Source organism: Tursiops truncatus, chromosome 20 (assembly GCF_011762595.2).
Source record: "Tursiops truncatus isolate mTurTru1 chromosome 20, mTurTru1.mat.Y, whole genome shotgun sequence".
NCBI lineage: Eukaryota > Metazoa > Chordata > Mammalia > Artiodactyla > Delphinidae > Tursiops > Tursiops truncatus.
In genome coordinates this window covers 20,481,890-20,504,055 of record NC_047053.1, presented here as the reverse complement: position 1 = coordinate 20,504,055, position 22,166 = coordinate 20,481,890, and the positions used below count along the sequence as shown (strand labels likewise).

The following is a 22,166-nucleotide window of genomic DNA, read 5'->3' as shown; positions in this document are numbered from 1 at the left end:
TCCAATCGGCACAGTTCTGTCCTCAGTGAGGACTTCTTCCAGCCACAGAGCCTCACCGAGGTAGCCTCTCTGGCCACAGGAAGGCGCTCCATTCATTGCTGCTGCAGACCACCCCGTGACATTTCTGCAGGACTTTGCCCCTCACAGCTCGCTTCCTCCTTGGCCTTGCTCTCAGACGGGGGCTTCACCTCATCCTCACGCTGAGCCCACACACTCCGCTCCAGGCCAGCCACCCTGCGAGGCTCCCCTAACAGGCCTGGGGCCAGGCTGGCCCTCCTGCCCATGTGCCTTTTGCTCCCTTTGCTTACGTGTCTGCCTCCGCCCAGCCCTGACTGTGTCGGTGTACACCCACCCAGACATCCTCCCTTTTTTATGCCTCAGCTGGGGTCTAGATAGACATCACAATCCTCCTGTACCACTCAGACTTGTCTTATTGTCTGCCCATGAGCCCAAGATCCCCTTGAAGGGCTCCCACGTTCATTTTTCTTTTGCTCTTTCCACAGTATGGGAGCTCGGTAATTGTTAGATATACAAATGGGTGGGGTTTAAAGCATTTTAAAGATGGCAGAGGAGAAACGCAGGAATGTTTTTCATATGATCTAGTCATTGAGGTCCCCCCAGAGTGTCTTTTTACATATCCTTCTACAGAGGACTGTTGAATGTCGTTGGTCTGATATTCCACAACGTTGATGTTGAGTCCCTACTATGTATGTGCTAGCACTTCATGGCTTTTGTTAGGCACGTGAACTCCCAAAGACTCTCAGGCTCAAGGTCCATGTATCACTGTGGCTGCTGTCCACTGCAAGTAATGAAACCTGGCTGAAAGAGGCTTAAACAATAACATTTGTTATCTCTAGTAACACGACGTCCAAGGTTGGCTCATTTGGCAGCTCATCAAGTGGCGTAGGCCCTTTCCATCTTTCTGCTCTGCTCTCCTTTTGTGTTGGTTTTGTCTTTAAGCTCGTTCTCATCAAAGCAGTCATTCTGGGCTTCCCTGATGACACAGTGGTTAAGAATCCGCCTGCCAATGCAGGGGACACGGGTTCAAGCCCTGGTCCGGGAAGATCCCACATGCCGCTGAGCAACAAAGCCTGTGCGCCACAACGACTGAGCCTGTGCTCTAGGGCCCACGAGCCACAACTACTGAGCCTGTGCGCCTAGAGCCCGTGCTCCGTGACAAGAGAAGCCACCGCAGTGAGAAGCCTGCTCACCGCAACGAAGAGTAGCCCCTGCTTGCTGCAGCTAGAGAAAGCCTGCGCACAGCAATGAAGACCCAACGCAGCCAAAAATAAAAATGAATAAATTTATTTAAAAAAAAAAAGAAAATGGGGATGCTACTAGAAAGGAGGGAGTGTGTGTGGAGGAGTTGGACGTTGGGTGGGCAACCACTAGTATCTGCCAAAGTCCAGGAGGCAAGTGTATCAAGGCTCACATGTGCTTAGGCCCTTTGTCCCCATCTCGTTTAGACCTTCAGAAAGCCTTCCATCTTCCAGACAGTAAATGGGAGTTCAGTGAGGTTATGGACATAAAGCTAATAAGTGAGCAGCACCAGAATGCAAACTTGAATCTGTCTGATTCCAAACCCTACTTCTTTCCATCCTTATGCTGCCTTCGGCTGTGACTATGTGAATGTTTCAATTAAATTTCTCTTTGTATTTTGCCCCGATAGCAACCAAGGCTACCCATCCCAACCTCTTTTTATCTTTGTTCACCGTAAAAGCTGGATCAGAGATCTACTTTCTCAGCTCTTTCCGATTTCCCGTAGGGAAGTTAGGAGAGAATGACAAACACTCAAAGAAGGGAGATATTGTTGGTAATAAGGTGAACTGAGGTTTGGGGGAAAATAAAGCTGAATCAAAAACAACAGGGTCTATGTGTGCCTGAGATGGGAGCCAGCAGGAGGTAAGTGATTTATTTTATTTTATTTTTTGGCACGGCATGCAGCATCTTAGTTCCCCGACCAGGGATCAAACCTGCGTCCCCCTGCAGGGGAAGTGCGGAGTCTTAACCACTGGACCGGGGCGGGGTGGGGGGGATGTCCCAGGAGGTAAGGGATTTAGATGCACATCCCAACTAGGTTTTACTGTGCTCTGGCATGGAGTTGCACTGGGGAGAGTTAAAACTGTCCAGTTGCTGGGGATGGGCATTGGAGAAGGCTCTGTGATGCTTGGAGCTTAAATTAGAGCTAGGTAGATTATTCATCCAAGCTTACCCTCAAAAAGATGTTTCTCTCATGTTTTCCTCTCTTATTTCACTGGCTAGAGTAACTTCCGGTGCTAAGTTGAATAGAAGCAACAATAGCCATCCTCCTTGTCTTGTTCCTGATTTTAGTGAGCTGTTTCCAGTATATATATATATATATATATATATATATATATTTTTTTTTTTTTTTTTTTTTTTTTTTTTTGCGGTACGCGGGCCTCTCACTGCTGCGGCCTCTCCCGTTGCGGAGCACAGGCTCCGGACGCGCAGGCTCAGCGGCCATGGTTCACGGGCCCAGCTGCTCTGCGGCATGTGGGATCTTCCCGGACCGGGACACGAACCCGTGCCCCCTGTATCGGCAGGCGGACTCTCAACCACTGTGCCACCAGGGAAGCCCTGTTTCCAGTATTTTATCATTAAGTAAGATGCTGTAGGTTCCCTGTAGTTACCTTTTATGAAGGTAAGGACCTCAGTGTGTTTCCTATCTATCCTGGAGAGGGAGGCCAGGTACTGGCCATTCCATTTGACATGTGTAGAATTCTCTCTCCCAGCCAGTGGAAGGTCCATGCATCCCAGAGCTGTACAAGTGCACTTCAGCTGCTGCACAAGCTTGAATCCATGAATAGGCTTTCAATCCTAGCTCTTTGCTGCCTCTTTAGTTTCTGGCTGTAATAGTCTCAATATAAGCCTGGGTTTTTCCAGAAGACAATGGGCGTATGCTGAAAAGTGTACAAAGTCAAGGAGCAAGATTTTCATCTCATCTAACTTGGTCTTAGCTCTGACACTTACTGTATGTCATTGGATGAATTAGCTTCTTTAAGCCTTAGTTTCAGCCACTGGGAAATGGGGAAAATAATACCTATTGCATAGAATTGCTTTAGGGTCATAGAGCTTATGTAAAACACCAAATACTTCCCCAGCCATGTATTGAAACACCCTACCACTGATTTCTTAGGGAATAATTCCCTCAGAGAATAACCTCCGATAGAAAAATTGGGGTTAGCACCCTGTGTCCGTTTATCACTTCCTGTTCCATTCTGGGTTAACCTATACAACCTCTCTCCGAAAGGAATACTTTATATTTTGCAAAATTTATTAGGTCCGGAGAATTTAAGAGCTGGTGAAGTAGAATGATGATTTGGGATTTTGGAATCGGGAAAATCTAGGTTCAAAGCCCTGATGGGTCCTTTCTGGCTGAATTACTTGGACAAGGTAATGTCTTTGTCTTGTTGGTAAAATGTATGTTGCAGGGGAATTACCTTTTCCTTATTGGTAAAATATATGCCTCAGGGGAATTAAACAGATAATTTATGTAAAGTGCCTTTCACAGAGTCTGACACATAGTAGGTACTCAGTCACCATTAATTTTTCATGCTCTTGCCAAAAGTAACAAAAATCAGGGCTCTAGGACTTACAAGCCACGCTGCTACTAATAAAAGAAATAATATGATTTATTTTTTCACTGCTGTTTGGGGAAAGGCATGTGCTTCATAAATATGTATTGGAAAGTACTTAGCAAATGAGTAGAAATAATAAAAATACATCAACGTAAACAGCTCCTATAAATACGTCACTTGGTAGACAAACTAGTGTTTTATTAGTACTAAATACTATTGCTTGTGGAAAAGGATTTCAGATTGCTTGCACAATGGGTACATTATTGAGTGCCTCTGTGGAAGGGCACGATAAAGGTGAAAAACAGTGATGGTGATAATACTAAAGGTGGAGAAAGGAGGAGTGTGGGTAAATGCAGCTCTGAGCCCTCCTCGCTTTAGCGACATGCACATTATTTAGCAGCGTTCCAATGATTTAGCTGTAATATATACCAGAGGGCCCAGAAAAAATCCACAAGGATATCATGAATTCTGACACCAATTATTAGGCCAATCAGTGGCTTAAGTGCACTCCCTTTCAGAACTGAGCACTCAGCTTAAGAACTAAGCTTACAAAAAGACATCTCTGGGCCTCCCCCCATCCCTTGCTCTGGACCTATTAACTTTCTATGATAATAATTAACATCAAGAGAAGAAGAGACTGGGTGGGGAATGATGTGCCTTGATCACAGGTCACAAAGACCTTTCAGAAATAAGATACACAGCTAGCTGAAAGGTACACAGCTAGCTGATGAATGGCTGGGTGGGCTCCTCCACACAATCATCTTCATTCTACCAGGGCCTTCCTCTTAGCAGTTTCCTCACTTTCTTAAGGTGAAACTAGCTAACTCTGGGGGCTTAGACTGGGAAATGCTGGAGAGGGAGGTGCCATTGAGTGAATGGGACAAACGTGGGTTTTGATGTCCTCCAGATCTGGCTTCTAATACTTTCTAACTATGGGACTTTGAATAAGCTAGTGAACTCTGGTGGGCCTGGGCTTCTTTCATGGTAATTTTGGGGACCATCACCTGCTGAGAGCCACTGTTGTGAGGAACAATGGGATATGAAAGTGAGGCAACTTTTAAACTTTTATTTTGAAACGAGTTCTGAGATGTTATGGGACTCGCTCAGTGTCACCAATCTGCACCACGGATCTGGACCCTTCAGCACCTCGTGCAGAGTTCGGTAACCAAGGCAACGAGGAGCCGCGGACGCCCTCACACCAGGGTACCGACGCCTGGCCCGGTCTCAGACTCGGAGGTCTCCGCCTCCCGCGGCTGGGCTCCGCCAGGGGACGCGCGCGGCGGCCGCGCTCTAGCCCGCCGCGCGGCTCCCCCGTCTCTATGGTGGCTCGGGAGCGGCAGGAGCGGAGGCGCGCTCCCGAGGGGGGGCGGGGCCGCGCCGGGAGCGGGGCCGCGCGAGGGGCGGGAGCGACCGGGCCGGGAGGCCGGGGATGGGTAGGGGGGGCCTACTTCCTGGGGCCGGCTGTGAGGATGTCGCGACCGCCCCCGGGTGCCCCTCAGCCCCGGAGACGCCGGCGCGGCTCAGCCCGCAGCCCCCCTGCCTGAGGCGTCCGCGGCCCGGATCCGGCCCCTCCCCACCCCTCCTCTCTCAGGTGCGGGCGGGGCAGGCGGCCGCGGCAGGTGAGGAGGAGGCGGCGGCGGCGGCGCTTGGCTCCGCGAGCGCCGGGCCTGGGGTGGGGTCCCGGGGGAGGCCGGAGTCGGGGGCGCTGCTCGGCCTCGGGTCTCGCCAGGCTGTTGTCCGGGGGCGCCTCCTCTGTGCGGGGCGCGGCCTGAGGCTCTCCCTGCCTACAGGGGATGGGGGACGCCCTGCCTCGCTGGAAGTCTGCGCATTCAAGGTAGCTCGCACCTGTCCCATTAAAAGTCCCTTCAAAGGAAGCATTTCACCTGTGGGGGCAGTAACGGGAGACGTGTGTTCTCAAATATTTCCAAACGCCCTACAGATCGGCACGTTCAGTTGGCTCGTGGGGGGAAAGATACCGCTTTACAGCATAGGAAACCGAGTCAGGTACGCGGCGGCCTGCGTCTGCATTTTAAGGAACTAGCTTGACCCAGCTTCCTAGTGCAGGAGCCCTGCGGGCGTGCTGGAGGAAGGTGGAGGCTGGAGTTTGGAGGCTTGATGGAGAAGTTTGGGGATGTGGTTTTCCTTTCCTCCCCACCTCCGCCCCGCCCAGGGTCCACTGTTCTCTCTTTTGGGAGTTGTCCTCTGTTCATTTGAGGTGATGTGTGTGAGGTCGCCAGTGGCTAAGACGGAGAGGGACATGGGGCCTCTGTGCAGCTGGCTGCCCATGAAACATTTGACTAGGCTTGGGGAAGTATGCTAGACCTGGGGAACCAGAGCGTCGCAGACGTCTGCTCAGAGCTTGATTTCAGGCTGGCAGAAGATAGAAACAGCAGCATATTTTCTCCTTTTTTGTTGGTCTGTCATTTGTTCTAGGAGAAAAAGCTGCTTGTGTAATCAAGGAAGAGTGTACCATGCTCCTCCCTGTCTACCCCAGGGAAGAATTATTGTTAGCTTGGAAATAGGGCTTTACCCACAACTGCCACTTTGCACCCTGGCTAAAGGCCACTGTTAACGTAATGAACAAACATCCCCAGGTGCATGTGGCCTTCTCAGAAAGTAAGTTCCTTGCCCATCCCTGTTACAGGTGGTTTGGAGGACAGAGACTTCCTGTCACCCCTGTTGGTGCAACTGTTTGGGGAGCAGTTGTGGTTTTCCTGGTAACAGTTCAAGTTACTGAAGTGTGGCCAAGGCTGCCACTTATTGGAACCTTTTTCTAGGAATGGGAGTAGGCAGGGGACATGGTGCTGGGCTGAGTTTGTGTACAGAATTCTAGGGTTGGGAGCTAGTTCACGGGATTTCAGGTTTGACAACGTCTTTATCGTTTTTTCCTGATTGCATTCTTTTTCACGTTCAAGGAAATAGATGATGGCAAGCATTTCTGAAACATCATGGCATATTTCCTAATAATTCTGGACTTCAGAGTACAAGTCATAAATTACAGTTTATTTAGAAGTGTTATTTTCTTAAGTTTGAAAATTGTATATGACAGTTGCAGCTTGATGTGGCAGGGCTAACAGATAACTTGATTGTGCATGAAGCAAATTTCCATGTAATCTAGGACACACACACACATTTTAATGTCTATTTAGTTTGGAAGATCAGCCCACTAAAAACTTTCATATTGATCAGGAAGACAGCTGTTATCCCAACTGTTTACATTGGGATCGGGGATTGTAAATCTTCTAAATTGACTTAATTTAACCAATTGCTAAAATGACCTGCATTAAAAGAGAGCTGTTCTCAAAGAGGTTAGAAATTAATTTGTTTTCAAAACTTTCTCATGGCCAAGCCAGTTGATAATAACTCTGCTTAGCACCCTCTAATAAGAATGCCTCTTTAAGGCCTCTTAAAATAGCAGTGGGAAAAGCATATTCAGTAACCAGCATTTTAAAAGACAAAACAAATGGCAACAATAACAGAAAAGGGCACAGTTTCTTCCCTAATTACATGTCCATTGTGATGTTTAATACAGTCACACCCATCTGTAAGAATGTTGTGCCTAGAACTTTCTGAAAACACCTACATAAACCTAAGGAGTGTTAACGGGACTAATTCCACCTTAATTTTTTATTCTTAAAATAGTTTTTTATTCTTTATTACTGCTGTTGTTTTAAAGGTAGATTAGAGACTTTTATATTAAACTTGTACTGGCTATAGTGTTTATGTTTTGGGAGGAAAGATTTAACGTCTGCACCTTGAATCTCATAACCCCTGCAATACAGAGCTGAGTTATAATTTAGAGTTTAATGAGAATGCATAGTTTAAATTGCTGCTGCTGAGGTCTCACGGGGCGAGCTGCCTCATCATTATTGTTTGGTAATGTTACTGGTTATTATTTTTGTTTGGTTACTGTTTATTGGTAGTAGTGACTGATGTTTATGTAAGAAAGATTCTGGCTATTTGAAGGGCAGTCTTTTCATATCCAAACACACAACTTCCCATTGCTTCAATAGGGAGGTGGTGTGGTCACTTTCTTGTTTTGTGACTATATTATTTGGAGTTTTAAAATCCTAAAACTAGTTGGGCTCTTAATAGGATATCCTGTTATATCTCACATGAAAGCCATCCTAGATAGGTAGGAATCATCGGCCTTATGTGTTGAAAGACCTCAGCTCTCCCAGTTTCCAGGATTTATCAGTTGCCATGGTCAGGACAGTGGTTTTATCTAATCCTATGATGCCATTCTTAGCTTAAACCCATTATCCTCATTTATCTTCGTTAAGACTGTCATGAAGTTTCTCTGCTTTATGTAGTTCAGGTTGAATATTCCACATTTTTGACACATTTGGGCCTGTTAATGTTCTGAATTGGAGCAGTTAAGAGAATCTGCCTGTTTTTAAACATTTTCCTTTTTCGAGGCAAGCATAAAATCTGAGTTTCTTCTGGGGGAAACCAGCTCTTTAAAAATCTGATAGGAAAACAAAAGCTGGTTTTTCCAGCTTTTTACCAATATGAAGTCTTCTTAACCTTTCCTTCCTTTCTGGTTTTGCCAGTACAGTGATTAGTGACTAGTAGTGAATGATGAACCAGAGGCATTGGGAGATCCTGAAGTCTCCTGAATCATAAAAAGAAGGTCACATTGTATTCAGTGCAGCTTTAGTCTTTTTAGTGAGTTTTATTGCAAGGAGTTCTCCAAAGCCAGCCACTCCTTAAAAGATTAGGTACCTAGCAGTTTCCAACTGAGTCACTGAGGTTCTTTAAAAATACAGATTTCCCAGTTCCACCTCCTGGAGATTTTTTTTTTTTTTTTGAGTGGGTAAGTGATGACTGAGAATCCACATTTTATTTTATTTTAGTTAATTAATTTATTTTTGGCTGCATTGGGTCTTCGTTGCTGCGTGCGGGCTTTCTCTAGTTGCGGTAAGCGGGGGCTACTCTTCGTTGCGGTGCACGGTCTTCTCATTTCGGTGGCTTCTCTTGTTGCCGAGCACGGGCTCTAGGCATGCGGGCGCAGTAGTTGTGGCTTGCGGGCCCTAGAGCACAGGCTCAGTAGTTGCGGCTCACGGGCTTAGTTGCTGCACGGCATGTGGGGTCTTCCCGGACCAGGGATCGAACCCATGTTCCCTGCATTGGCAGGCGGATTCTTAACCACTTGGCCACCAGGGAAATGCCGAGAATCTACATTTTAAAAACCACTCTGGGCATCTACTTCCAAAAAGCTCCTCAAGTGATTTTGATCTGCAGCCAGGTTTAGGAGCCACTGTTGCATTGCTTTGAAATTATTTATAAATTGGTAGTCCCTTTAAAAGCATCATTATGTTATTCAGGATGTTTGATTTGCTAGAATAGCCCATTTCCTAGTCATGACAGATAGCAAAGAGCTTTTATAACTTTTATGTAAATTACTTTACAGAGAGGCCCCCTCTGCTGTATTATCTGCCTGGAGTCATGAGGGAGGGTTGGCGAAAGTAGCTTCCTTTATTTCCTGAGTGGACAAATGAATGATAATGTGGAAACCACTGGAGGTCTGAATGGGTAGTCAAGTCTAGTTCGGATCAGTGTTGGATAGGAGAGCTGCCTGGGAATTCTCTGTATGTAGGATTTTAAAATAAAGCCAACCTGCCAGATGTTTCATTTCTACATAGCTGAAACGCTTATTGGAAATAATGGATGCTTAATAGGCAATAAAATTTAGTCACAGACCTTTTGCTGAGTTCATGGATGGAAAAAAATTGCTGAAATACAGAACCCTCTGAGTTAAAGCAGAATCAGGGCATTAAATATGTTAGTTAACGAATTAAACTTGGGAAAAGTGTAACAATTTAGGAAATAGACAAACCTGGTTTTGAGTCCCAGCTCCTCCACCACCTGGCTGTGCTACTTTAGACATGTTACTTAACCTCTGTGGGCTTCATTTTCTTCATCTGCAAGATGAAAATCATACCTGGTAGCATTGTTCTGTGGACGAAAAGAGAGAAAATCTCTTCTTTGTACATTGTATGGAACTCAGTGAACGTTCTCTTCTCCCACTTTCTCATAGGATTTTTGTTCTGTAGGCTTAAGATGTCTTTCTAAATCTGGCCTTCTCTCTATCTCTTTCCAGGAATATCTACTCAGTCAGCTCTTTTAGAAAATGCATGAAAGAGTGAGGACTGAAGTTAAGAACTAGAGAATATGGGAAAGAGGAATGAGTCATAGACACTGGAAAAAATATTTTTTTAGAATGAGTGGAGTGTAGGCATATATCCAGAATTACTGTCTGCGGGAATAATGACATTATCCAAATTCTGCCTCAAGTATCTGCGCGGTAGCCTGGGAGCTCAGCTCAGGCTACCAGGCTTGGAGGGTGGCCCCACTAAGTAGCACCTGACGGCCCTTTCTTTCCTCATCTTCCTTTCCCCCCTCTCGGGCTCTTTTGTTTCTCTTTCCCTCTCTCCTCCCTTTCCCTCTTTTAAACTGCCTTTCCTTTCGACTTGACAATCATGACCGTAGTAATTCGCAGACCAGGCCCCTGGAACTCGAGGCTAAAAGAGGTTGCTGGTTGCTAACACCTGTCTCCCAGCTAAATGAATAGGCTCTTTTGTGGGCAGGATGCTAAAAAAGCTGATTAGTACAATACTGGCTTAAAGGACCTATTAATGATCCAACATATGTAAATCATGGAGTGATTTAAAGCCATTTTAGAGATTTGTTTCTTATACTCTGCGTTAATTTTTTATATTGAATTAGGATGTTGGCTGAATTTTTCCATGTAAACCGTGAATCTGTTTATTGCCCAAATGGACTAATTTTTGTCATATTGATTGGGAATCATTTATATTCTAAAGAAGTTTCTACCCTTAAGGGCCTTTGTATTGTTCTGCAAATGTCTAGTGTGAAATACAATTAAAGTTTTGTTCACTGTGCTGCTGACATAATTAGTTTAATTTCTGCTCCTTATATATTTCTCTTGGAAGCTGGGAAATTAAAATACTAGATTTTGCATAAAACTGCTTTTTTGAGGGGGTGATTTTACTGTCAGTTGAACAGACTTAGGCCCGAGGGTACATTTTTTAACATGTCTTACTTAACTTTCCTGTAATAGTCTCTTTCTCTCTATAGAATCAATGTATAATTGGCTGTTGAAGCATTCAGAAGAGACAGTGTTTGGCCTTTACCCTGTGATTATATTTTTTCCTATATCTCTTTTGAGGAAATGTGTGTAATTTTTGGAAACTCCTAAGTATATTACCATTACGAGAGCATGAGAACTTTTGCAAAGGCTAGAGAATGGAGTGGTTTTCTGAAATAAGCTGTATTATTTAATTCCCTCCCCAAATCACTGCTGTGTTCTTCTTTAGATCATAGTGCTTGCAGACCTTGATGTGAAAGTGGAAAGGCTGTGATGCCTGGCAAATCCTCTTCACAATTTTTCTATGATGCGTTTCACAGAAATGGCTCTAGTCTTCAGGAACAGAAGTCACTCTCAAGGAGACTTTACACTTAATTACTCTAATCCACACTTAATTTCTTACAGGATTCTTGGAGAGATTCTCACCAGGCTGCTGATTTCATGGAGTTATGACCTATGAAGGTTTTTTTTTTTATCTCCCTTAAGCCTGCTAACCTTTTTTTTTTTTTTTTAAGGGAAAGTGACCTTGGTCTGGTAATTTCTCCATTGTCCTCTCCTGTAAAAAGATAAGCAAAACCTTCTGGCTCTCTCAGCAGCCTTTTTCAGCAGCTACCACCCATGTGCTGAATTTGAACTTTACACAATTTTTGTTGAGTTAGTGTCACTTGACTTTTGAAAGCTGCCCCCTCCAATGCTATAGGTTTAGCCTGCATCTCCTAGTTTAACATTCACACGCCTTTTCTAGAATTGCATATAATTATTGTATGCAATTATATTATAATTATTATATGCAATTTTAATGTTTCATTATCTCTGGGTTGTGGAGTGGTCAGGTCTCCTAGGGCCAGCCGATCCAATCAGACTGCTTGGAGCCAGAGTCTGATTTGCTGAAACATTTTAACTGCCTTGATCCACTTTGAAGAAATGCTGCCTAGTCATCCTGAAATTTACAGGAAGTTAGGCCAACTGGAGCCTCTGCTGGCCTCTGAGTGGTAATGTCATTCGTTAGTAATCAGCACCATTGTTTATTTGAAACTGCTGGGTTACGTTAAAAGACTTGGAAAAAAAGCTTTTCTTAAGTAAATAGAGCAGCCTCCTCTCCCACCCCGCCCCTTCTTGTTTTACCCTTTTCATTTACTTGGAAAAATCTTTCCACTCTTATTTCTGATCACATGCATGGAATGTGATGGAATCAATATCTTTTATGCTATAGGAAAGCTTGTTTTCCCTCCAGCAATTTCTGTGAATTCCCCCTACCCCCTTTCAACTTTCATAATGATTAAGATATCTGCTTGAGAAATAACCATGCCTCATCTTCTTCTGTTGACTTTACAACCTTTTCCTAAGTCTTGAGTCAGTGGGTCCATAGCCAATGAATTATACCTCCTCTTGATCATGCTCAATTATTATCTTCATGGCGTGGAAGAAGATCCACTAGAGCATGAGCCTTTATTCCAAAATCCTAGACAAAAGGAGCGTTCTGATTTGGGGAAAGAGGGTGGAGTGTTTTCCAGGACTTCAGAGGGAGTGGGTCAGCCGAAGTTCAGCCGGTTTGAGGAATCCTTAGTAAAGGATGGTTCTCAGGAAGAGGGCGGAATTGTCTTGGAATTGATTTTGCAGACCAGTAGCCATGGTTTGGGCAATTTGGATTTTATGGAGGTGAAGAGGAGCAGTTTGGTGTTAAAGTTTTGTGCCAGGGTGTGGGGTAGGAAGGAATAGCTGCAGGGCCTAGGACTTGCCCAGTCCGCAGTGGAAAATTCTTAGGCCTTCCGGTTCTCTCACTTCTGTCTACCTCTCTTTTTACCTTTTGGGCATGACTAGATTCAGGTGCCATTCTTGGTCATTTGTCATATGCTGATGGAAGTACCTGCATAGTCATTCTGTGTCAGAGCTGAAGTTTACCTTAGCCAGTGTTTGCTGCAGAGCTGGTGGGGAAAGGGGTCAAATGTTCCCAGAGAGCTTGACAGAGGGCACTCCACCTTCCCTACCACCCTCACCATATGGTTGGACGCAGCACTCCAGGTGATTCTGAGTCATCACCCCCACGCCCATTGATCTAGTTCAGTGTTTCCCAACTGTTTGGACTGTTGACATAGTTGCAGACCGGCTGCTTGAGGAATAGTGACAGTGAACCAACCAATTAATGGGGGACATACATATGATAGTTTTGCAGTTTCACCTCCAGATGATCTTCGTCAGATTCCTAAATTTTATTTATTTGATTAACCTTTTTAATGTAGCATATCACCATGTCTTCTGTACTACCAAAACTAATATTAAAAGTGAAAATATGTTGACAGTTACATCTAATTTGGTGTTTGAGATACTGGCTGTCCACACCTGCACTGTTATTTGTGGAAACGCTCACAAATAGCCGCTTCAAATCTTTCTCCTCAACTCTTTTCAGAAACAGTACAAAGATAAAAATAAGCCACTAGTTTTCTTTGGGAGGGACTGGTACAAAATTCAAGAGTTCTGAATATCATGTCAAGAAAGCAGTTCTTGGCCTTCCCTGGTGGCGCAGTGGTTAAGAATCCGCCTGTCAATGCAGGGGACATGGGTTCAAGCCCTGGTCCAGGAAGATCCCACATGCTGCAAAGCAACAAAGCCCGTGCACCGCAACTACTGAGCCTGCGATCTAGAGCCCACGAGCCCCAACTACTGAGCCTGTGTGCCACAACTACTGAAGCCCACGTGCCTAGAGCCGGTGCTCCGCAACAAGAGAAGCCACCGCAATGAGAAGCCCGTGCACTGCAACGAAGAGTAGCCCCCGCTGGCCACAACTAGGGAAAGCCCACGCGCAGCAACGAAAACCCAATGCAGCCAAAAATAAATAAAGTAATTAAAAAAAAAAAAAAACAGTTCTTGATGCCATAGCATGTAAATGTTTACATGTATTTTAATACACATTTGGTCTTCCCAACCAAACATCATTTTTTTAAATGGGGAAAAATTGAAATTTGTTGTTACATATTACTAATATTATAAAAGCATATTGAAATGTTTTCTTTAAGTTTTAATATACTGATTTAATATACTGATTTAAAAATACTGATTTAAAAATACTAAGTATTTTAAAAATACTTTAAAACATTTAAAAATGTGACTTTTTACCTAAAATAATTTCTTTATTGGGGTTTACACACAAATTGTGACCTTTTTTTTAATCCCTAGAGGCATTACTAAGATTATTATTGCAGTAGATCTCAAATTTTCATGTGTATCAGAGTCTCCCGGGTGCTTGTAAAAAACTGCAGTTTCCTGGTTGCTAGCCCAGACCTATAGAATCTGGGTGTTTGGGAATGAAGCTGGGGATTCTGATGTAGCTTATCTGCAGACCACACTTGGAGAAAGTAATACTGTCAGAAGGAACCACACATTAAAAAAAAATGATAATATTGAGAAATGCTGATGTTAGGGGGCTGCTTTTATTCTGCAGAGGAGGAATTCAAGGCACAGGGAAGTAAAAAGTCTCCAATTCACCCAGCGTCTCCAAGATAGTTGGATCTTGCAGACCAGCAGTGAGGTCTTTTGAGTCTAATTGGGTACTCTTTCCATGAGGTTACACCGTGGTGTACCTCCTTATTGGTTTCTCTGATTGCCCTCAAATCAGAAGCTGTAGGATAGGGCAAGGGTGCTTTGATTCCTTCAGAACAATAAGTGACACAATTGGCATTCAACTGTACAAAAAGTTAGTGTTTCTGAAACTGGTGAAGGACCAGCTTTGTAAAGTGCTTTTTCAGTCTATTGCCAACTAATATTTTTGTAAAGTACAAGAAAAATGAATTACCAGGAAGTCATGCACTTGGATGCACAGTTCATACCTACTATGAATTTTTTTTTACCTTGACATGGATGTCCATGGAGGGTGTGCGACTGCACACTTTGAATAGCATTGTTCTATTATAGGTGGTTCTGAGGACGTCTTAGGAACTTGATATCAAAGGTCCTTGATTTTCTTCCTTAGGCTACCTGTAATTGAGGCAACCAACTGAGAACTCCCTACTTGGAGAGAGAAGTTCTGTCAGTTGGTGATTTGCTAGATCAGAACCACGATTTTAATACTTGAGGATGAGGTGAGGATACTTACCTTTAATATATTTAAGAATATATTGATAGACCTTGCATTTTGTGCCTGTATCGGGAGGGTATTTACCTCCTTTGACTAAATATTAGAAGGGAGTTTCCAACTACTTGGTCTGTAACTTTACTTACAGTTAATAAAGATGCTTAAAGGTGGGAGACAAAATAAAATTTGACGGTGTGCCGTTTCTTTGAGACACTTCAGCGTGTTTGGTTTTTAGAAGCCTTTTGTAAGTAATCTAGGAACAAGCATTACTAGTTTGTGTGGCTATAATGTCAAAATGAGCGTTGATTTGGAGCAGGGGAAAAAAAATCTCTCCATGCATGCATTGTGTCCTGGTTTAATTGCTTGGTTGGATGAAATGTCAAACTTGATAGATTATTGGAGCTGTTATTTTTATTTTGGTGGTTAAACAATAATGAAACTGTTTGGATGTTTGCGGGGAACACTGCTTCCTGTGTCTGGACTTTGCTCTGGAGAAAGTTTCAATTGTTCAGAAGCAATACTAGTTAGAAAATGCAGCTTCTATGGCTCCTAGCACAGCTGTCTAAACTATTAGCTGTATTGGGGCCTTTGGACAAGCATTGTTTAACACTTTTGGACACAATTTATGTTTCTGATTCCAAAATGTCTATGGTTGTTGCTGAATAGTTGGGAAACCTAGAAATGGGAGAGAGGTGTCTAGGTAAAGTCAAGCCTTTTTTCTTTAAGCATCTCTAGAACAAACTCCATCTTTCTTTCTTTCTTTTTTTTTTTTTAAATTAATTATTTATTTATGGCTGCGTTGGGTGTTTGTTGCTGCATGTGGGCCCTCTCTAGTTGAGGCGAGCAGGCGCTACTCTTCGTTGCGGTGCGCGGGCTTCCTATTGCGGTGGCCTCTCTCGCCGCGGAGCACGGGCTTCAGTAGTTGTGGCTCGTGGCTCCAGAGCACAGGCTCAGTAGTTGTGGTGCACAGGCCCAGTTGCTCCGCGGGCATGCGGGATCCTCCCAGACCAGGGCCCGAACCCGCGTCCCCTGCATTGGCAGGCGGATTCTGCAATGCAGAATCCGCCTGCCAATGCAGGGGACGCGGGTTCGCGCCCTGGTCCTGCGCCACCAGGGAAGCCCCCAAACTCCATCTGTCTAACTGGGGTAGGGAGGGGTGGGGAGGCTGTGTGATGAGACTGGGCCTTGCTTTCTTAGGTACTGTTCAGTAGAATAGCATGTGTGCCAGGCTACAGAGGACTTTGGTCATTATAACCTTATGGTACTTCTCTTTATACCCTATTTTACCTGTATAAAAATTATCGGTAGTTATTGTGTGCTTTTTGTGTGCCAAGGATTTTGTTATATGAACTCATTTAACCCCTCCCAACAATTCTGCGAAATGTAGGCACCAGTATCTGTGTTCCGCAGATCAGGAAATGTGGCACAGAGAAGTTGAAAATGTGCCTAAGGCCACACAGTGTTTGAACCCAAGTAGTCTGGCTGGAAAGACCCGCTCCCAACCACCAGACCCCAGCTGCCTCTCACTCCATCAGCTCATCTAATTATGATTACTTATCAGAGTAAGTCTTTAGAAATAGGTTCTATTTCATAGAACGTGGGCTTAAAATTATCCTTTTATACATGGGCCTCCTTGTGTGGAAGGTGATTTTAGAATGTTATTAGCAGTCTTTGTTATTCCTTTACTAGTTTTAATTCCATTAGCACTGAAGGATTTTTTTTTTTTGTCTTTTAAATTTTTGGCTGCATTAGGTCTTTGTTGCTATGTGTGGGCTTTCTCTAGTTGTGGCAGGCGGGGTCTACTCTTCCTTACGGTGCGCGGGCTTCTCATTGTGGTGGCTTCTCTTGTTGCGGAGTATGGGCTGTAGGTGCATGGGCTCAGTAGTTGCAGCACACGGGCTTAGCTGCTTCGCAGCATATGGGATCTTCCCAGACCAGGGATGGAACCTGTGTCCCCTGCCTTGGCAGGCGGATTCTTAACCACTGCGCCACCAGGGAAGTCCTGAAGGATTGTTTTATAGTTTATTCCATGTTTTAAAATTGTAATTGTATTTGATATATCAACCAGTCACCCTCAAAAGCACATTTGGCTAAACAGCTGAAGCATTGGGTTAGAGGAGAATTTATTGGTGGGTTTTCTGTTAAAAAAAAAATTTTTTTTTTGGAGTGTCTTTCTGTTTTTCAATAGGCCTTACCAGTAAATTGACCCTTGTGTAGGATACTGTAGATGTTGGTGGCCCGAGGGTCCTCGTGTTGTAAGTGATACTGGAATAAATGGTGGTAGACCACTTTCAGTAAGAAGCCCGGATGAGTATAGAAACTAAAACTTTGTGCCTGAGACATGTGACCTGCTTTCAGTACATGTGAGCCCTGGCTGGGAGAATCACAGAGGAAGCATCATTTAAATTTTTTCCACTAACCTTTCCCTCACATTTGGAGACTGCTACTGAGACTTTTGTAGGAAAAACTGTTTGTAGTAGGAAACCTGTCACATGTGAGGTGCCCCACGCCAGTAACCACATCTTTCACAATTTATGTGTCTGATCGCTGCAGTTTTCAGATGCTTTTGATTTCAAGCAGGACACTTTGGGCTGAATGCTGAGCTTAAATTGCAGTGAGAGTTCACTCTGCATGGGTTACTTCTGCTGCCTCCTGGCTCATTGCTCGCAGCCCTGGGGAAGCTCAGATAAAAACACCGGTAGAGATGGGGCACAGGTAATGCCTGAAATGTATTTTAGGTGGTTGAGCCAGCAACGGACTCATGCTTAAACAATCTTTTTTTTTTTTTTCTGGCATAGTAGGGATGGCAGAATAATATGAAATGTGCTTTGCCTTACAAACAATTCACCTTCCTTAATTCTCCATAGTGGTTGGACAGTTGAATGAGTAATTGTAATTGCACATTTATTGTCACATACATCCCTTTCCCCCCAACCAATCCTTGTCAACCAGTAATCTGTTCTCTATCTGTATAATTTTGTCCTTTTTGAAATGTTATGGAAATAGAATCATAACAACATGTGGCCTTCTGAGGTTGGCATTTTTCACTTAGCATGATGCCCTCCATCCAAGATGTATTTAGTAATGTATTTAATAATGCTTTTTATTACTAAATAGAATAAATAGTATGGATGGATGTATCACAGTTGTTTTTTTAATTGAAGTATAGTTGATTTACAATGTTGTATTAGTTCCTAGTGTACAGTAAAGTGATTCGTATATATACTTTTTCATAGTCTTTTCCATTATTGTTCATGGCAAGATATTGAATATAGTTTCTTTTTTTCAAAATTAATTAATTAATTAATTTTTGGCTGCATTGGGTGTTCATTGCTGCGGGCAGGCTTTCTCTAGTTGCAGCAAGCAGGGGCTACTCTTCGTTGCGGTGCGCAGGCTTCTCATTGCAGTGGCTTCTCTTGTTGCAGAGCACGGGCTCTAGGTGCGTGGGCTTCAGTAGTTGTGGCACGCGGGCTCAGTAGTTGTGGCTCGAGGGCTCTAGAGCACAGGCTCAGTAGTTGTGGCACACGTGCTTAGTTGCTCCACGGCATGTGGGATCTTCCCGGACCAGGGCTTGAACCTGTGTCCCCTGCATTGGCAGGCGGATTCTTAACCACTACGCCACCAAGGAAGTCTTTAGTATAGTTTCTTGTACTATACAGTAGGACCTGTTGTTTATCTATTTTATATTTTGTAGTTTGTATCTGCTAATCCCGAACTCCTAATTTATCTCTCCCCCATCCCCTTTCCCCTTTGTTAACTATAAGTTTGTTTTCTATGCCTTGGATGTATCACAGGTTTTTAAATTTAATTAATTATTTATTTAATTAATTAGGTTGTGCTGGGTCTTTGTTGAGACAGGCAGGCTCCTTAGTTGCAGCTCACGGGCTCCTTAGTTGTGGCATGCAAACTCTTAGTTGTTGCATGCATGTGGGATCTAGTTCCCTGACCAGGGATCGAACCCAGGCCCCCTGCATTGGTAGTGCAGAGTCTTAACCACTGTGGCACCAGGGAAGTGTCTGTATCACAGTTTTTTAACCATTTACCTATTGTAGGGCATTTTGGTTGTTTTCAGTTTGGGGCTGTTACAGATAAAGCCATTATGAACATTTATGTACAGGTATTTGTGTAGATACAAGTTTTGATTTCTCTGGGTTAAGTGCCCAGGAATGCAATTGCTCAGTCTTACAGTATGTGTATCTTTAGTTTCTTAAAGAAACCACCAAACTATTTTCCCAAGCCCTGTACCATTTTACAGTCTGTCCCACCAGCAGTGTATGAGATCCAGTTTCTCTGCATCCTCATCAGCTTTTGGTATTGTCCCCCTTTTTTAACTTTTCTAATAAGTAGCATATCTGTTTTTTAAGTTCATCAGACTACTTGTAAAACTGACTTGACTGACAAAGAGCAAGATTTTTGAGTCGTGGTTAGCCCTTCATGTGGCTCTTTCTCTCTACAGTGTTCAGTGGTCTGTTGACCTGCTTTTTAATCCCCTGCCCTGGTGTCCCTGAGAGAGAGAAGACTAACCAGGACTAACCAGGGGGAAGTGAGGACATGAGCACGAGACTCAGTCTCCCCCTAACCTGGCAGGACATAGCACAGTACCGCTTCTGGCTCAGAATGACGAAAAACGAACCAACAATGCTGTCCCAACACTGAATTCTGGTTGATTCTTATGTTTGCCTCAGTGAATATAGCCTTAAATATGCTGAAAATTTGGCTCAGAATGGCCCTAAGAACTTGTTCAAATTGTTCTGTTTCATTTTCTTTGTCAGGTGATCTTAGGTACTTTATTTCTGGTAATGTTAATTAGCTTATACTCCTCATTTAAATACTAAAATAGCACAAAGGTGTATATATAAAGCAGAAAGTAAACCTCCACCCGTACCAAAAGTAACACTGTTAAGTGGTTCTAGACTTTTTGACTATATGTTTTGTATCTCTCTCTCTGTATATATACATATGTATGTATATGTTCTGTGTGTGCTATGTGTGTGTGTGTGTGTGTGTGTGTTCTCCACCTGCTATTCTGTATTCTCCACCTGCTGTTCTGTACTGCTTTTTTTTTTTTTTAATGGATAATATATTGTGGGCATTTTTCCCTGTGATTCTTTTTTAAGTGTTTAATGCCTGCAACAAAACTTTGGGTTCCTTTCTCTAACCCTTTTTTGTTCTATTGTAAAAGGGATGAGAGAGATACCATTGAAAGACCCAAACAATATGTATTTTATTCCTAGTTACATGCGTTTGGGTTGAAATAAGGTTATGCCTTTATTTGCAGGTAAATCCTTAGAATTCTGGGTGTTGGGATCTATCTATCCACTCTATTATGAATAATGCAAGTCTAACTTTATGATGTGATCTCTTGCAAGCCTTGAGGGAAGCAAGAACTGTGAGCACAGTAATCTTTAGAGAATGTATAGTCCTTTGGGTATTTGTCTACTCATTGGCTGCTTAGTCAGATGGAGTGTTTTCTTAAGTGCTCCTTAAATGCACAGCGCAGTTTTTATTTTGATATCTCTCCTTCTGTCTTCTCTGCCTCTTCCACTACTTTGATTACCTTGATGGGACATTCAAGCTGTGCAGTCTTACCCTTTTATTTCCATAGCCTACAAAAGCCAGTTTGAAGATTAACTGTAGGTGAAAAGGTAATTTATCTGCATGGCTAGAAATCACCCATCAAGATGAAACGCGTGTCAACAAAGGCCCCCTAGACTTGGGGACCTGAAGGAAGGTAACTTAATCTTGTGGCATTTTTAGTGGAAACCAGGGTGAAAATTTAGGAAGTTTGACTTATTGGAGGCAGAGCATGAGTATGAGGGTGGAGAGACAGAGAAAGAGAAGGGGGCAGGGAGGGGGGAGAGAGAGGGAGAGAGAGAGAATGTGTGTGTATATTTGGGGAAGAGAAAAATCTAGAGCTATAGAGTAAATAAGAATTATGAATTAAGGTAATCTTCAAAGTTGAATTACAGAATCTTTGTTCTGAGAGGGTGGCTACTGGGGAATAGAACATGAGCTTACCAGTTACTTCATTATGAAGCTCTTGGAGTTGTTTAGGTGATGGAGTTTGATGACAAGGGCCTTTTCCCAGCCCTTCTTCTGTATTAGCAGCACAGGGGGAAAAATGAAGAAATAGCTTTGTATAGAAAATCACACCCGTCGAATGGTTCCAAGATTTCCGTTGCCAGGTTTCTAAAGTGAACTGCCCAAGATAGCAGTTTAGTCACGTCGCTGACTTCCTTTCTCCCAATCTTGTCATCAGGTCATCAGGCTGTGTCCTGTCAGCTTTGGAGTCTTCCTTTTCCTTCAAAGTGGGCTTGTTACTTTTTCAGTTCCTGACATTTACTAATCTAGTATTTCATTGTGCCTGAGGTAGGCAGTACCCTTGATGTTGGCTACCTTTCTTCTTTTTTTTTGGTTTGTTTTGTTTTTTTAATTAATTTTATTTTTTATTTTTTGGCTGCTTTGGGTCTTCGTTGCTGCACGCGGGATTTCTCTAGTTGCAGCGAGCAGGGGCTACTCTTCGTTGCAGTACGTGGGCTTCTCACTGCGGTGGCTTCTCTTGTTGCGGAGCATGGGCTCTAGGCGCGTGGGCTTCAGTAGTTGCAGCACGCGGACTCTAGAGCGCAGGCTCAGTAGTTGTGGCGCACGGGCTTAGTTGCTCCGCGGCATGTGGGATCTTCCCGGACCAGGGCTCAAACCCAAGTCCCCTGCATTGGCAGGCGGATTCTTAACCATCTGCACCACCAGGGAAGTCCGCTATTGGATACCTTTGTGCACTATGAAGTATTATGCCACAGTGGATAATAAAGTGCCCAAATTATATTATAGAACAGATTCTGGTAACTGCAGCTCCGGGGACCGGCTTGGCTGGTGTGCCCTCCTGCAGCTCGGGGGTGGTTTTGCCACAAAGTGCTGTGAAGCAGGTTGAGCCTCATTCAGTGCCGGTTCCTATATCTGAACACTAAAGTGGCTCGTTAAAGATTAAAGGGACTGCTGGGTTCTTCTGGCCCCAAGATGGAATGATCCCCGCCATGGCAACAGCCGCTGTCTCCCAGGAGAGGCCATCTTATCCAGCAGGGTTGTGCTTCCAAATGTTACAGTAAGCCTGCGGTGGATGATGCTGTGGTGATAAGTTGCCATTTAGGCACTCTTGACATATGAGCTATACAGCATCCCATGGTTTGAATTTCTGGGCAAAACTGCCTCATCAGGAAGTCAGAAGCCTCTACTTTCAAGCTGTGCCTTTGCGGAGGTTTTCTCCTTTGTTCTATTTGACTGTTCTGTTGAGTCAAATGAACTTCAATTTTCACAGTCATAAAAATTCTGTTAAGCCCCTTCTACTGCATCCCAGGTGTGAAAATGTCTCAGTCTAACAGGACTGTGGGTG

The 22,166-nt window shown here is 43.8% G+C and overlaps 1 protein-coding gene across 6 annotated transcripts in view; it reads left to right on the top strand.

Annotated features, from left to right (window-relative positions):
• Positions 1-4,997: 4,997 nt before the first annotated feature.
• RFFL (ring finger and FYVE like domain containing E3 ubiquitin protein ligase) overlaps positions 4,998-22,166 on the top strand; it is a 67,672-nt gene continuing 50,503 nt past the window's right edge. For 2 of the 6 annotated variants that reach the window (XM_033848267.2, XM_019945355.3), the window contains exon 1: positions 5,000-5,218. In XM_033848267.2, the coding sequence (XP_033704158.1) occupies positions 5,029-5,218 (190 nt within the window). In that variant the 5' untranslated portion in view covers positions 5,000-5,028. Of the gene's footprint in view, positions 5,219-5,300; positions 5,434-22,166 lie in introns of those variants that run through there. The other 4 variants (XM_019945358.3, XM_033848265.2, XM_033848271.2 and 1 more) reach the window with 4 other exon arrangements.